Source organism: Microtus oregoni, unplaced genomic scaffold (assembly GCF_018167655.1).
Source record: "Microtus oregoni isolate MIOR12 unplaced genomic scaffold, Mior012 000005F_ref0000423, whole genome shotgun sequence".
Taxonomy (NCBI): Eukaryota; Metazoa; Chordata; class Mammalia; order Rodentia; family Cricetidae; genus Microtus; species Microtus oregoni.
In genome coordinates this window covers 25,552,663-25,567,322 of record NW_024543064.1, presented here as the reverse complement: position 1 = coordinate 25,567,322, position 14,660 = coordinate 25,552,663, and the positions used below count along the sequence as shown (strand labels likewise).

General features: G+C 50.0%; 1 protein-coding gene across 1 annotated transcript; it reads right to left on the bottom strand.

Moving 5' to 3' along the window:
- Positions 1-491, bottom strand: LOC121448717 (40S ribosomal protein S18-like). Its single transcript, XM_041652896.1, has one exon. The coding sequence runs from the start codon at positions 460-462 to the stop codon at positions 4-6; it is 459 nt and encodes a 152-aa protein (XP_041508830.1). The 5' UTR covers positions 463-491; the 3' UTR covers positions 1-3.
- Positions 492-14,660: the final 14,169 nt, after the last annotated feature.

The window sequence follows — 14,660 nt, the reverse complement described above, 5'->3', positions numbered from 1 at the left end:
GACTCATTTCTTCTTGGATACACCCACAGTGCGGCCCCGGCGGCCAGCGGTCTTGGTGTGCTGGCCTTGGACACGAAGGCCCCAGAAGTGGCGCAGCCCTCTATGGGCCCGAATCTTCTTCAGTCGCTCTAGGTCCTCACGCAGCTTGTTGTCCAGGCCGTTGGCCAGAACCTGGCTGTACTTCCCGTCCTTCACATCCTTCTGTCTGTTCAAGAACCAGTCTGGGATCTTGTACTGCCGGGGATTCTGCATGATGGTGATCACACGCTCCACCTCGTCCTCCGTGAGCTCTCCAGCCCTCTTGGTGAGGTCAATGTCCGTTTTCCTCAACACCACATGAGCGTATCTCCGCCCCACACCCTTAATGGCAGTGATGGCAAAGGCTATTTTCTGCCGCCCATCGATGTTGGTGTTGCGTACTCGCAGGATGTGCTGGAACTTCTCAGGGATCACGAGAGACATGGCGGCGGCACAATCGGCGGCGTGTAGGCCTCCCGTGGAAGAGCTCTAAATTAACTTTTAAAGATAAAATTAACACGTGCTCTAGAAATCTGGACAGACATGACGACCGCCGGCCAACAGGAGACAATTGACACAGCCAAGTTATTCACACGGCAACACGTAAGTGTTTTTAGTCTTTAGCATGATGTTTTGTGGAACCTGGTTGGAAACTGTTAACACTGAAACAGACCTTTAGCCAAAGCGGGTGTGTGTGTGTGGTGGGGGAGAGGTAGGCAGTTTATCGGGTGGCAGTGGCTTGCTGGGGGTGGCAGCAAAGAGAGAGGTGTGAATGTGGCCGGAAGTTCCACCCCTGTGAATACAGTCTGAGCAGACCAGATTGTAGGGCAGAGGTTCTCAGCCTTCCTAACGCTGTGAGCCTTGGCTACAGTTCCTCGTGTTGTGGTGACCCCCTAACCATTAAATTACCTTTGTGGATGCTTCATAACTGCAAATTTTGTTACTGCTATTAATTGTAGTGTAAATATCTGATATTCGGGGTGTCCAATATGTGACCCTAAAGGGGTCTCGACCCCCAGGTTGAGAACCACTGTTTTAGGGGGCAATGGCTTACTAAAACCCCATTTTATTGATTTATTTGCTTATTTATTTATTTTTGGAAGACTCTTTAGGTTCTGAGCTGTGACTGACAGGGCAGGTTACAAATGCTGCAGGAAGCAGGCGCTGTGGGGAGGAAGAGGAGGAAGAGGACACAAGCTTTGCTCTGATTTGTGGGGTGAAAACTTACCAGCTCGGAAAGACTGAGGGTGAGACAGAGGCTGAGTGTGAGACAGGGATCCAGACAGGCACACTGTGGAGAAGGGTATGCTGGGAGTTAAGGGCAGGCTGGTGCAGGACAGAGGGGACAGGGGCACTCTTGGGACCCTCAGCCTTTGCAGGTGCCCTAGCAGAGAGGCAGCGAAATTTTTCAGAGAAGCATTTTAAAGAGGAAACCATACCACACAGCCTCAGCAGACAGGAGGGTGAGTGAGCTGGGCAGAGACCAAGGAAACAGGCATGCTTTTAAAGGAGGGGCTGAAGCAACAACAGGCTGCATGAGATAGAAACAGGCCATTTGCTGCTATGATGATCTAGTTCTCTGAGTCCACACAAATTTTGATGTGAAAAAGGGACCATTTTCAGGCCACAGAGAGCCGCTGTGGCCAGCGCTGTGACAGAAACTATCAGGTTTTGGTCTGACTTCTAGAGGCTAAAGGCTTCTGAGATTATAGAAGACACCTGAGAGAAGAGAGAAGCTCTGAGCAGGGACCCATGAGGCCTGGCCAATCGAGGATGTAGGGAAGAGCAAGCAAGAGGGACAGACTTCCTTAGGCCTCTTGACTTCTTCTTAGGGCTGTGATAAATATTGCAGGCAAGAGATCAAATGGAGCATCCTCAGATACTCTCTGAGCTGAGCTGGCTCTGGGCCAATCTTGGGGGCTTAGCATGGGATTTTGCCAGATCTGAAGATGGGTAGGTCCCAAAGATGTTCACCAGCAGAGAACAGAGGTCCTTGTTGGTTGCAGAAAGGGCAGCAGTGAGGGACATCCCGGGCTGTAGTCATTTAAGAGCAGCCCCTTCTGAGTTGCGGCATCATTGCTGCCCCACCACTTAGAAAAGCCTGGACCGGGGTGCACAGCACTGAAGCCGCTAGCCACTGGTGACCATTAAAAGAACAGTGACCGAGATGAGGAGTGGCTCGTCACTTTCTAGGGGCTCAACTGCCACATGGCCTAGAGACTGCAGTGTGGGCAGCAGAGACGGAACATTCCACACAACTGAGGCGTATCCTACCAGGTGGTCTGTGTGTGGTACCTGATGGCAGTAGACCTATGTTCGCTAGGTCAGAGAACTTGGAGCTGAGAGCTGGGGCCATACTGCTCTCTGTGCATTCTGAGTGTCTCTAGGGCTTGTAGTCTCCATCCCTGCACCCTACCCCATTGATGAGGTTTGTCTGGGGGCGGTCAGGTCCTCGGTAGCTGGACTAAGAAAGCTTTGACATAGACCGCCTCCTTACTGGTAACTGTTGTTTGCCTGTGTGTCATGGCCCTCATCTGGGTGTGAATTACTTCTGACATATGACTAGCCTTGCCTTAGCCATTTCTGTGCCTCCCTGAAGGAGCAGGGCTTGGCCTGAACTGTGGCCTGGCTTCCTGCTCTGATCACTCACATCTCCTGAAGCTCCCAGATCTCTATTCTGACATCAACCAGCCTGAAGATCTCACTGGTGGGCTGAGCCCCATCTTTGGAGTTAGCTCACTCTCCTGCCCAAGTCCCAGCACCCCTGGAACTAAGGTTTCTAGTGTTAGACATGGTTAGGAGGGCCTTGTGGGCTCGTCTGCCCCAGGCAGGTCCACATATGTCACAGTAATTTGAGTTCAAGGGCACTGGGCAGTTGTCAAGGTTAGGAGGGGATCTGGAATCAGATGTGTGACCGACTTCTCTCCAAACTTGGGTCTCTGGCACAGAGAATCTTCTTCTATTGTTTGTTGCGCAGTTGAGAGGTGATCCTGAGGCTTGAGTAGAGTCAGTTCATCTTTTCTCCATCTAAGCCTCTTCTCTTACACAGAGCAGTCCATTCTCCTGTCCCTCTCTGACTTCCTCTTCCACTCCTGACCATATAAAGTCATGGTCACAGAGGTGGTACCCCTGGCACCAGGAGGTTTCCCAATACACTAGCAACTGCCCCTGCCACCCATTCTTGCTTGTGCCACTGATGGGTGGGGGTTTCCAGGGAGGGGTCTTAATTTCAGAAACAAACAATGTTGCTACCCACGCCATTGTTGAGAGAAGCCCAAGGGAGAACCCGCGCTCCCCCCACCCTGGAGGTGCTTTTCTTTTCCCTGGCGCTGTAGTTCATTGTCCTTCCTATTCTGGGGAGGACCGGAAAGGGCATGCACAAGTGACCACAATCTAACTTACCCTTGTGACTAACGTGTAAGTCACCAACCCTCTCTCTCTGCCTCTTATGCCCACCAAAGATACCAGCCTACAGCTGCAAACAAAGTCTCCATGGCTCCAATGTTCCCTGTGTCTGTCACAGCGGCACAGCTATGGACGCCTGACTCTTGTCCACTCAGAGGTCGGTCATATCTCACATGGTCATTGCTTACTATTTTGTGACTGAACACCTCCTTCCCCTGTAAACCACAGAGGGGCTACAGGCACCTGGAAGAGTCCTCATTTTGTGTCCAGAGGCTGTCCTGTTGAGCTTGATTAGCATGCCTGGGTTCCAGAAGACACAATGTTTCCACCAGCCCCGTACCATAGACCTACCTATGAGCGTGTAGCACTCACGGCTCAGTCAGTGGTCTTCAACCTGTGGATCACGACCCCTAAACCCATTGGGAAACACAGATAATTACATTGTGATTTATAATACTGGCAAAATTACAGTTATGAAGTAGAAACAAAAAATAATCTTATGGTTGGGGGTCATCACAGTATTAGGAAGGTTGGGAACCACTGGCTTAGATATTACAGCAGATGGTTGGCTTTGATATATGGCTTTCTTTTTTATTATTTCTTTATTTCTTTTGTTATTTTGGCTTTTTTTTTTTTTTTTTTTTAGACAAAGTCTCTCTATAGAATCCTGTTTGTCCTGGAACTCAGTATGTAGACCAGACTGCTGAACTCACAGAGATCTGCTTGCCTCTGCTTTGAGTGCTGGGATTAATACATGTGCTACCACGCCGGCTACACCAGGTTTCCATTAGTCCAAAGCCATTTGGAATTTCGTGAAGTGTGTGTGCATGAGTGTGTGTGTGTGTGAATGTGTGTGTTGAGTCCGCTCACCAAATTCAAGTCATGCTTTGTCCCTGAACCTCAAAATAGCATACTTATGAGTTTCTCTCTAAAAATTCCTCAGGAAGGATTGCTCCCGTGGACCCTGCCAGTAGCTCCTCCCTTCCTGTCTAAAGGCTCTGACCCAGTCCCAGGAGCTGGAGTGAGAAAGGTCATGTTCTCATCCATACTCCTGCTGCCTCAAGCCCTTCTCTTGCGCATGACACAGGGAGGAGTAACGTATCTGATGCAGCCTCACTCTGAATCCTGATGTGGCTTCATCCAGAAAACCCTTTACCAGAACTGCAGCTCCCCCTAAGAAGGCTTCTGGGTTGGTTAAAGGAGATATGTGGTAGGCATTCCCCTTCTCCACCACGAGTTCCTTAGTGTCCTGTATGAAGGTGGAGACCATCAGCCTTTCTGAATCTTTGACAGGAAGCTCCATCAGGTCCAGGGTTACAGAGTCAAAAGTGCTGGCTGGTGGTACCCTGCATGCGGACAGAAGACCAGGGTCAGGAAGGTTCATCCTGGCTGAGACCTCAGACTTAAAAGAGAAATTTGAGGCTAATGAATTTGAGTGTCCTGAAAGGCAATGTTTTACTTTGACAGCAATGTGTGTGGTGTGTGTGTGTGTGTGTGTGTGTGTGTCTACCCCTATGAACACAAAAGCCCAGCTTCCTCGCAGAGGACTGATGCACCCCTCAGCTGCTGCTACAGTTGCTGCCATTGGTCTTGCCATCAGGCCCGTCAGCTAGGGAAGTCCATCTCCCTATGTTGAGATCATGTGAAAATTTTCCCAGGGGGTTGGAGAACTAGGTAACATCTTCCCTTTCTTCTAAGGTCCCAATAACAAACCAAGGTGGGATCGCTACTACAGCCAGTGACCCTTCCTGCCCCTTCTTCTATGAGGGAGCAGCAACAAGCCCGGGGTGATGGTTTTTGGAAAGGTGCTACAGTTGGCAGCTCTTCTGCTCAGAGGATAGTGCTGTACGGCTTGAGGTGATTAAAAAAAAAAAAAACCAAAGAAACAGCTGCGTGGTGGGCGCAAGCCTGTGATCCCAGTACTTGGGAGGCAGAGGCAGGTACATCTCTGTGAGTTCGAAGCCAACCTGGCCTACAGAGAGAGAGAGAGAGTTCCAGGACAGCCAGAGCTGTTACACAGAGAAATCCTGTCTTGAAACCCCCCTAAATAAATAAAATATAAATAAAATTAAAATAATAAATTAAAAAAAAACGCCTATAACAAAAGAGACCCTCCACAACTGAGACAGAGGTGGACCACAAGCTGTCTAGTGATAAGATGAAGAGGGCAGGCTTAAAGTCCAGTTCTCTAAGCAGGTAGCCTTGGAGACAGGACAAGGACTGGACGAGGGGAGGGGAGCAAGGCTTGGCTGCGTCATGGAGAAATCACTTGGGGACGTTTGGAACCCTCCCAAGGGACATCCTCTCACTCAGCTACTCTGGACTGGAGAAGTCACACCCAGCTGTCCATGAACCCTCCTCCGTTTCCTGGGAAAGGCCCCAGTGAAAGTCCTGGCAGGTCCTTCAGTCTTCTGCAGAGTCAGAACCAATTTACTGACACCTGAGGGGACATGCAAGGTGGTGTTTTGGGGGAACTAGGCATGGCAATGGGAGAGCAATTGGAAGTTGCTCCGGGAACACCAAGGCTGGAGGGCTTCCAAGGGATGGATGCTTGCGACAATAGTAGATTCCTTGCCCTGTACTCCAGGACCAAAGACAGGGATGTGGCCAGCCCGCTGGGCTGTGTGTCCGTCCAGCCTTCAGCTCCCAGGAAAATGCACGTAGAATCCAAGATTAGCCACACAGAAAGGCGCGATTGCTCCACCCCAGCACAAGCAGGGGCACACACACCTACACGTGCCCCCCACCCCCCCCCCCCTGCACAGGCATGCCGCTCCTTCCCATCTCTTAGCCACTTTGGTGCTGGAGAGAGTTCAAGATGGCTCATCCCCTCCTCCTCTGCCCTCAACACTCAGGCAGCCCCACCCCTGAGAAAGTACAGCTCAGGGGTCCCCAGGGCTGCACAGGAAATGCTTTGTATGCTCTGGGTCAGCCAGGCTATTTTCTGTCCTGGGACTGGCGGGAGGTTGGGCCAGGAGCAGCCAGGACTGGCATACTCAGCTGTTCTGTCTCCTCACATGGTCGCCTCTACAGTTGGTGGTGGGCGTCACTTGGTCTCTCAGTGTTTCTCCCCTGTCATTGTAAATCTCTTTGAGGCATCAGGACAGTTCCTTCGATGGTGGCCTCCATATCTTCCAAAATCCAGTGCAATGTCTTCTCTTCAGCGAGCGTTCTCCCACCCTTCCTATCCTTTTCACACTCCTTTCTCTGAGCACTGCCCTGCTGTGGGTAAACTGTGGCCTTGCTTGCCCAGTGAGGCTGAGGGCAGCTCCCCTAACTCTTTTTTTTTCTTGGTTTTTCTAGACAGGGTTTCTCTTGAAACCTTGGCTGTCCTGTAGACCAGGTTGGCCTTGAACTCATAGAGATCCACCTGCCTCTGCTTCCCGAGTTCTGGGATTAAAGGTGTGCGCCCCCACCACCTGGCTAGCTACCCTAACTTAGTGATGTGCCTCCCCGCAGAAAGTTACTAAAGCTCATGTTTTTCAGTTCAAGATGATTAGTTGTGAGAACGAATACACATGTCTCATGAGTGTTTGGAATCTTGCTGTGGGCATCGCCTCTGTCTTTACAAAATCTTCAGTGCTCAGATGTTGTGTGTGTGTGGTGTTTACTTTTGGGGAAATGTGATGAATTTGTGGCATTTGCTTTAAGGTTGACAGAAGACAAAACCCCAGATTGCCCTCAGCGGGGAGGGGTGAGGACTGCGTTTTCTATCTATCCACTCTATTGTGTACGCCAGGCTCAGCTCACAGGTGATAGATAGCTCTTAAGTCCCAGGCTGTTGGAAGTCATAAGTGTACAAACAAGAGAGAGATGTTTGCCCTAGGAACCTCTGTTGATGGAGTGGGCGGGCTGCGTCCTGACACCCGGCTCCTGCACGGCTAGCTTTACTCGAAATAATTACACGGAAACTGTATTCTTTTAAACACTGCTTGGCCCATTAGCTCTAGCCTCTTACGGGCTAATTTACATCTTAATTTCTAATGAGTGTAGCACCACAAGGTGGTGTCTTACCGGGAATATTCTTTTCTTTTCTTTTCTTTTCTTTTCTTTCTTTCTTTCTTTCTTTTTTTTTTAATTCTTCGAGACAGGGTTTCTCTGTAGCTTTGGTGCCCGTCCCGGAACTAGCTCTTGTAGACCAGGCTGGCCTCGAACTTCCAGAGATCCGCCTGCCTCTGCCTCCCGAGTGCTGGGATTAAAGGTGTGCGCCACCACCGCCCGGCCACCGTGAATATTCTTAACCTGCATCCATCTCGGAGAGGAGAGCTATGGCGACTGACTGACTCGGCTTTCTTTCCCAGAATTCTGTTCTGTCTACTCCATCCACCTAAGGGCTGGCCTATCAAAGGCCAAGCAGTTTCTTTATTAATTAACCAATGAAAGCAACAGATAGATGACACTCCCACATCAAACCTCAATGATGAAGATCTAGTGTGCAAAGCAGGTGCCTGACTGACCCTGGGGAGAGGGGAGTCTGGGGGACTTCTCTGAAGAGGTGGCAGCTCTTGGGATTGTGAAGAAGGAATAGAAATTCACCAGGGAAAGACAGGGAAGCCTATGCTAGTAAGTCTGGACCATCAGGGCAAGATTAGAGATGGAGGAACAATATGGCGCGCGCGCGTGTGTGGTGGGTGTGTGGTATGTGTGAGCTCCATGAAAAATCTTTCAAGGCTTTATGTAGGAAAGGAGGTGATTCTTATTTGAAGTCCAATATAATCATCACTTTACATCTAAAGAATGCTTAATACTTGATTGGACATTTATTTGAAATGAATCAACTGGTAGGATACAGCTTTTAATTTCTTTTCCAGCTGAAGAAACCAAGGCTGAGAGAATGTAGCTTTTTCCAAGGCCACACAGATGTGTGGAAGATCTAACGGCAGGCATCAGCATCAGCTCCTTATTTGGGGGACTGAGCACCTGCAGACAGCTGGGCATCCTGCCCCTTCCTTCTGGCTCTTGGGGCAGCTGGGGAGCTGGTCCAGTTTCCCAGAGTTTCTCATGATGTCGTCCCTCTGTCCTGGTAGGGGGTTTCCCTGAGGATGGAAGTGAGACCCGCAGGCACAGAGCGTGTATTGTTCGACTGCACCTGGAGGGTGCCTGTGTCAGCAGGCAGAATAGGAAAGTGGCGCCAGGCTGGGGAGGGTCTGATCCATTCTCTTGGCCCAGGTCCTGACCTCTATCGTGCTGCCTCCTGCTGGGAACTGGTCTTCTCCCCGAGTCCTGGGTTGCTGTCAGAGGCCATGAGGGGAGGAAAGCCCCTCACTTTCCCTGTCTAATGAAGAGAAGGATTGGTCACTTGGGTTTCCCTCAGCATGGCCTGCGGGATGTAGGTCCTACAGAACATTCTTCATGAAAAGAGTTGCATGACCAAGAGAGACGAGAATGTCAGCCATCCCTGGATGGCCACAGTGCACATTGCACACTGCAAACTCTGGCAGGTCTTGAAAACGTTCAAGGCAGTGTTTCTGCAATGGCTCCTTTGACCACCAAACCCTTTTCCTATCTTGGCTGCCTTGCCGTTCCACTGGTTACAGTTTGGGAATTGTTCTAACAGATGATCTCTAGCTAAGGTCTCTCCTCACCCCCTGCAAAAATGTGAGCTGTAAGAGTGAGGACTATTGTTGACCTTGACCATGTAATATTGGCTGCCCAGTACCCAGGCTCCTTCCTCATTTCCATGGACTCTCCTTCAAGTCTTGGAGGGAAGAACTGTCTCCCACTCCCTCAGAGGTTGGTGGAAGCAGGTTTCTTCTTCCTCCTACTTGGAGAACTACTTGAGGACACGTGACCTAGGTTAGCACTTTGAATCCAGAGAAGTGGACCCAGCCAGACTTCCAGGGGCAGCAGAGGGGTCATTTAGAGAAGCCATGCTCACAGGCTTGAATGGACATCTGTGGTAACATTCTCCGTGGATTCCCTGCCTACAGTGTCAGCTCTAGCTGCCGAGGGCTCCTGGGCACCTGGGTGTTCTAAGATCACTTTGATTCTTCCCATGGATACACCACATCCCTTCAGGGGGTTTCCATGCAGGTTGTGCTGAGTTGTTACCATTGTTTATAAAGGGGATCCTGACAGATAGAGGTGCTCAAGAAATGTTGATTGAATGGTACTGGGATGTGGCTGAGTTGGTTGAGTACATGTCTCACAAGTATGAAGCCCAGTTTTGTTTTGTTTTTTTTCCCCCAGCACTGAAGCAGTTGGACTTGGTGGTACTCACCTGTAATCCTAGCACTAAGGAGATGGGAACAAGAGGATTAGAAGAGGGCTGGAGAGATGGCTCAGAGGTTAAGAGCATTGCCTGCTCTTCCAAAGGTCCTGAGTTCAATTCCCAGCAACCACATGGTGGCTCACAACCATCTGTAATGAGATCTGGTGCCCTCTTCGGGCCTGCAGGCACACACAGACAGAATATTGTATACATAATAAATAAATAAATATTTAAAAAAAAAAAAAAGAGGATTAGAAGAGCAAGGTTGAGCCAGGTGATGGCGGCAGTGGCACACACTTTTAGTTCCAGACTTGGGAGGCAGAGACAGGCAGATCTCTGTACGAGTTTGAGACCAGTCTGTTCTGAACGGTGAGTTCCAGGACAGCCCAAGTTACACAGAAAAACCTTGTCCTGAAAAAACAAAACAAGCCAGGTAGTGGTGGTGTGCACCTTTAATGCCAGCACTCAGGAGGCACAGACAGGTGAATCTCTGAGTTCGAGGCCAGCCTGGTCTACAGAATGAGTTCCAAGACAGGCTCCAAACCTACAGAGAAACCGTCTTGAACAATAAAACAAAACAAAAATATCAACAGAGGTTCAAGGTTTGGCATCAGTCTGGGCTATAAGAAATTGTCTCTCTCTCTCTCTTTTTTTTCTGTTTGAATAACCAATTTTGGCACCAAGAGTGTGTCCACTGCCCTACTGGAGCAGTATTGGAGTTGTAGTGTTGGAGTTGTCTGACCCTGCTGATAACTGAATGTTGGCCCCATGTGGGGTGCATCGGGGTACCAACTCAATCTGTGTTTCGGCACACCTGTTTGTCTGGTAGGAGAGAATGGCCTGGGCCAGGGGAAGCCCTGTCAAAGTACTATCGGGACACAGGACAGTCCCAGCAGAAGAATCCAGGGCTGCGAGTTAGAAAGAAGTAGGTCTGAATGGAGTGAGCTAGCCTAGAATAGAGAGCTATCCCAGCCTCTGGATGGAGTGAGCTAGCCTAGAATAGAGAGCTATCCCAGCCTCTGGATGGAGTGAGCTAGCCTAGAATAGAGAGCTATCCCAGCCTCTGGATGGAGTGAGCTAGCCCAGAATAGACAGCTATCCCAGCCTCTGGAAAGGAGAGCCGGGGAATACTGCTGGCTTGGTGTGAGCTTAACTGGAGCAGCCCCGGAGGCTGTGCCAAAGAGAATGACTTTTATTCTATTTGCTGTGGGGAGTCACAGAAATCTTGAATAGCGGAGGGTCAAAGGCAGTTCGGGGCATAGGGAGACCCTGGGCTTTGGACTGACATCCAGATGTTGCTGTGTATAAACTACAGTTTGGGCGAGTCCTGTGAATTTCTGAGCCCTGATTTCTTCATCTTTAAAAATGGATACAGGACTGGGACATGCCTCAGTGGTAGAACAGAGGCCCTGATCAGTTTTACACACCCCCCCACGTGCGCTGGGGAGGGGGGGGCGGCGGGGCGAAGCAAAGAGAGCATAATAAAACCCAGTAATTTGTTTCAAGGATTTAAGGCAATTGTATAAAGAGCTAGTGTGGCCGGTGAGGGGGCTTAGCAGGTAAAGTTGTTTACCACCAAGTTCCAACCTGCCCGGAATCCACAAAGTAGAAGGAGACAATTGACTTTTGCAAGTTGTGTTTTGACCTCTTCACGCAGGCTAAACAGATAAATATACATAAACTCCCTGCTGTGTACAAGGCATCCCACGAAGGACATGTTGTCCTGAGGGAGCTCCCTGGGCTAGAGCATCAAAAATCCCTTCAAAATCCCTTTGCTAGCTGAATTCCTGGAGAGCAGGGTCTACCGTGCCTTTTATGTCCTCCTTCGCAACCCGCTTCCTGGATCAGGGGATATGCCAGGTGCCACTTTGAACGGGATGCAGTTCTGCAGCTGTGGAGGAGGAAGGAATAGAGAGGTGTGACTGTTGGCCAGGAGTCCGGTGTTAGAAGGATTCACGCCAGAGCTGTGGAGCCAGTCCTGGAGAGAGTGAAGTCTGACCCCGAGGAAATTCAGTCTTCACCTTTTGGCAGCTTTTTAGCGTAGAGTCCAAGGGAGAGGGAGGCTGCAGAGAACCAAGGGGTTTTCGTCTTGTATGGGCTGAGAGAGAAACAGCCCTTTCTTCTGGACTTTTTAACCTGAAGGGCTCAGTGAGCATTTAGATGAACACCAAGACAGGCCTGGGCAGATTGGACAGACTAACCTGTTCATCCCTGGTGTTGAAGGACACAGGCAAAGATTTTAAACTCAAAATATGGACAGAGTTAACCTGCCTGTGGAGGTAGTAAGGTTCCTGTTGGTGGAGGTGGGTTGAGTAGGTGTTGGGCAGCTTTGAGGAAAGAGGCTAGGATGAGTTAACTCAAGAGTTGCCTGGAAAGTGTATGGGTCAGCATCTGCTATGTAAGAAGCACACAATCTCTGTGGTATACATCAGAAAAGATGTGTGGCTCACAGGCCTGGAGTGAATTGAGATGGACTAGACTGCACTGTTGATTTTGGAGGGGACTTTTACAGGTCTGGAGGGTTCTGGGTGGTTGACTGCTCTAGACTATTTTGGCCAGGATGATGGCATGGCCATTTGTCTTGCATCTTGCCGGCGGACCCAAGTTTGTGGTCTTGGCTATGGTGGGAGTGGAAGCAGGGCAGACACAGGCATGGAGACCTCTGAAGGTCTTGAGTCAGAGCTAGTGCCTAGTTATCTCTGCTGTCCTGTGATGAGCAGACTGCAAGAGGAGGGCGTTGGAGATGCCGCCTTGTAAGTGGGAGCAGCTCCAGAGTCACTTGACAAAGGCAGTGTGCACGGATGGGGAAGGAATTAGGGTCCTTGCCATGTGGGGTGAATGGTGACTAGAACAGTTTTTCTCAGGCTTAGCTCTGTGCAGACCCAAGTTCTGTTTGTTTCCCTCTGGGATCTCTGTACAGCTGCCCCACATGGGCCTGTGCCTGTGGGACCAAGCTCATTTATTCTCTGTCCAGCTGATAGCTTCCAAAGGCCCACATACTATAGCTCTGCTGTGGGTCCTGGGGATGGCAGGGTGGGGACGGGTCAGCTGCCACAGGCTCCAGACTCTATTGTGGGTCCCAGGGAGGGGGAGGGGGATGGCAGTGTGGGAAGGGGTCAGTTGGATCAGGTTTCTGCTGATCTGAAATTGACTTTCCAGCAGAAGGAGCCAGACACGAAACTTACAAACCAGGTCGTGGAATAACTTCAGATTGCTATAGCACCAAAGGCCAGGTCTCCTAGCTGGGGATTTCCTCACAAGTTCAAGGCTGGCTGGATGGCATGAAGCACAGGTGAGAAGTCACTTTCCAGGACTCCCTTGGGGGCTGCGTTGGCTGCCTACACAGAGAGATGAACCCAGAGCTAGACTGGTAGGAGGCCAGGCCTCTTTGGACTGGATTCAGGAAGCAGGTGTGTAGTTGGATAAGGATCGAACAAAAATAGAGCTTTGGACAGTGAGGGAAGATGAGTGAGGGCCGTGGAATCGGAGAGCTGGGGTGGGAGGTACGTTCAGTTTGAAAGGATGGGGTTCAGGCTAGACACGCCCAGCTAAAGAATGGTCCATGGAATAGATCTCAAACAGGCCATGGCATAAGGCTTGTGGTTCCTGGTATCTTAGGTTCTAGGATCACTAGTGTGTGTGTATTTAGTACTGAGGATCGAGCTCAGGTTTTGTTGTTTTTTTTTTTTTTTTTTTTTTTTTTTTGTTTTTTGCTTTGAAATAGGGTCCCATAAGTTTCCTAGACTGGCCTTGAACTTAGCCTACAACCCAGTCAGGCCTTGAACTTACAATCCTGCTGTCTCAGCCTCCCAGGAAGCTGAAATCACAGGCCTGCACTGCCAGACCCAGCCATAGAATCGGTTCTTTTCAAGTTGCTTTTTTTCTTTTTACTCAAATTTCTTTTACAATTTAATTTTGTTTATGATTCTCATGTAAGATGTCAAGAGTTGGGGGAAGGTGTGCTTGTGTCACAGCATGGCTGTGGGGGGGGGAGTCAGAGGACAACTTTGTGAAGTGAGGTCCTCTCCTCTCTCTAGGTGGGTTCTGGGGATCAAACTCAGGCTGTCAGGTTTGCGTGGCCAGTGCTTTACCCTCTGAGCCATCTTGTCAGCCCTGGGGATTGGTTATGATGCCAGCTCAGAATGTGGGTGCTTAGAGAAACGTGTGGAAGGCAGAATCCCACTTTGGGGGTTCCTAATACCTGCTGCAGTTAGAGAGTGGGAGGATGGTGCAGGGCTTCAGTGAGGGGTACGGTGAGTGGGTCAGCCCACTAGGGACACACATTGCATCACGGGTGTTCTCTTTGCACGTGGTGAGACGCAGACCGAGCTGGTCTTCTCATCCTTTCCAAGGTTTCCCGTCATCGCACCCTTCGCTGCCCACATCTGGGCTGCATAACTCCTCTGCTCACTGTAGTATATTCTATTCGCCAGCACACCCGTGAGAAGCCAGAGCCCCTGCCTAGTTTCTGCTAGAAACCCCCAGGGACTGGATGTGTACTCTTTGTCCCCATAGACTTGAAGTCGACAGACAGTTGATTTGTGAAGTTGGCTGTTGAGCTGTTCTGAGTCTGTGTGGTGACATAGGAGTGGCTTCCGTTGGGCATGCTCAGCATTCAGGGACATGGTAAGCACTGAGCTGGCAGCCACTCAGCCTCTGGTTTACCCCACAGTCCCCCACTTAGAGGGAGCTAAGGTAAAGGGGGCCTGCATACTGAATACCTGTCTTCTAGACATTGTATTAAGACTGTCCCTCGGGGATTGGGGACATAGTTTAGTTGGTACAGTGCTTGCCTCACATGCTGAGGTCCTTGGCTTGGGTCCAGCACTGTACATTGTTAAACATAGTGGTGCATGCTTATAATTCCACCACCGAGGAGGTGGAGACAAGAGGATTGCAAATGATCATGGTAAGCTCAGAAAAGGGAATTTGAGAGCAGCCTGGGCTACATGAGACCATGTTTCAGAAAAATAAGTAAAGCACCTCCCAGAGGGAGACAAAACAAATTGTGCATGGGGTTGGAAGG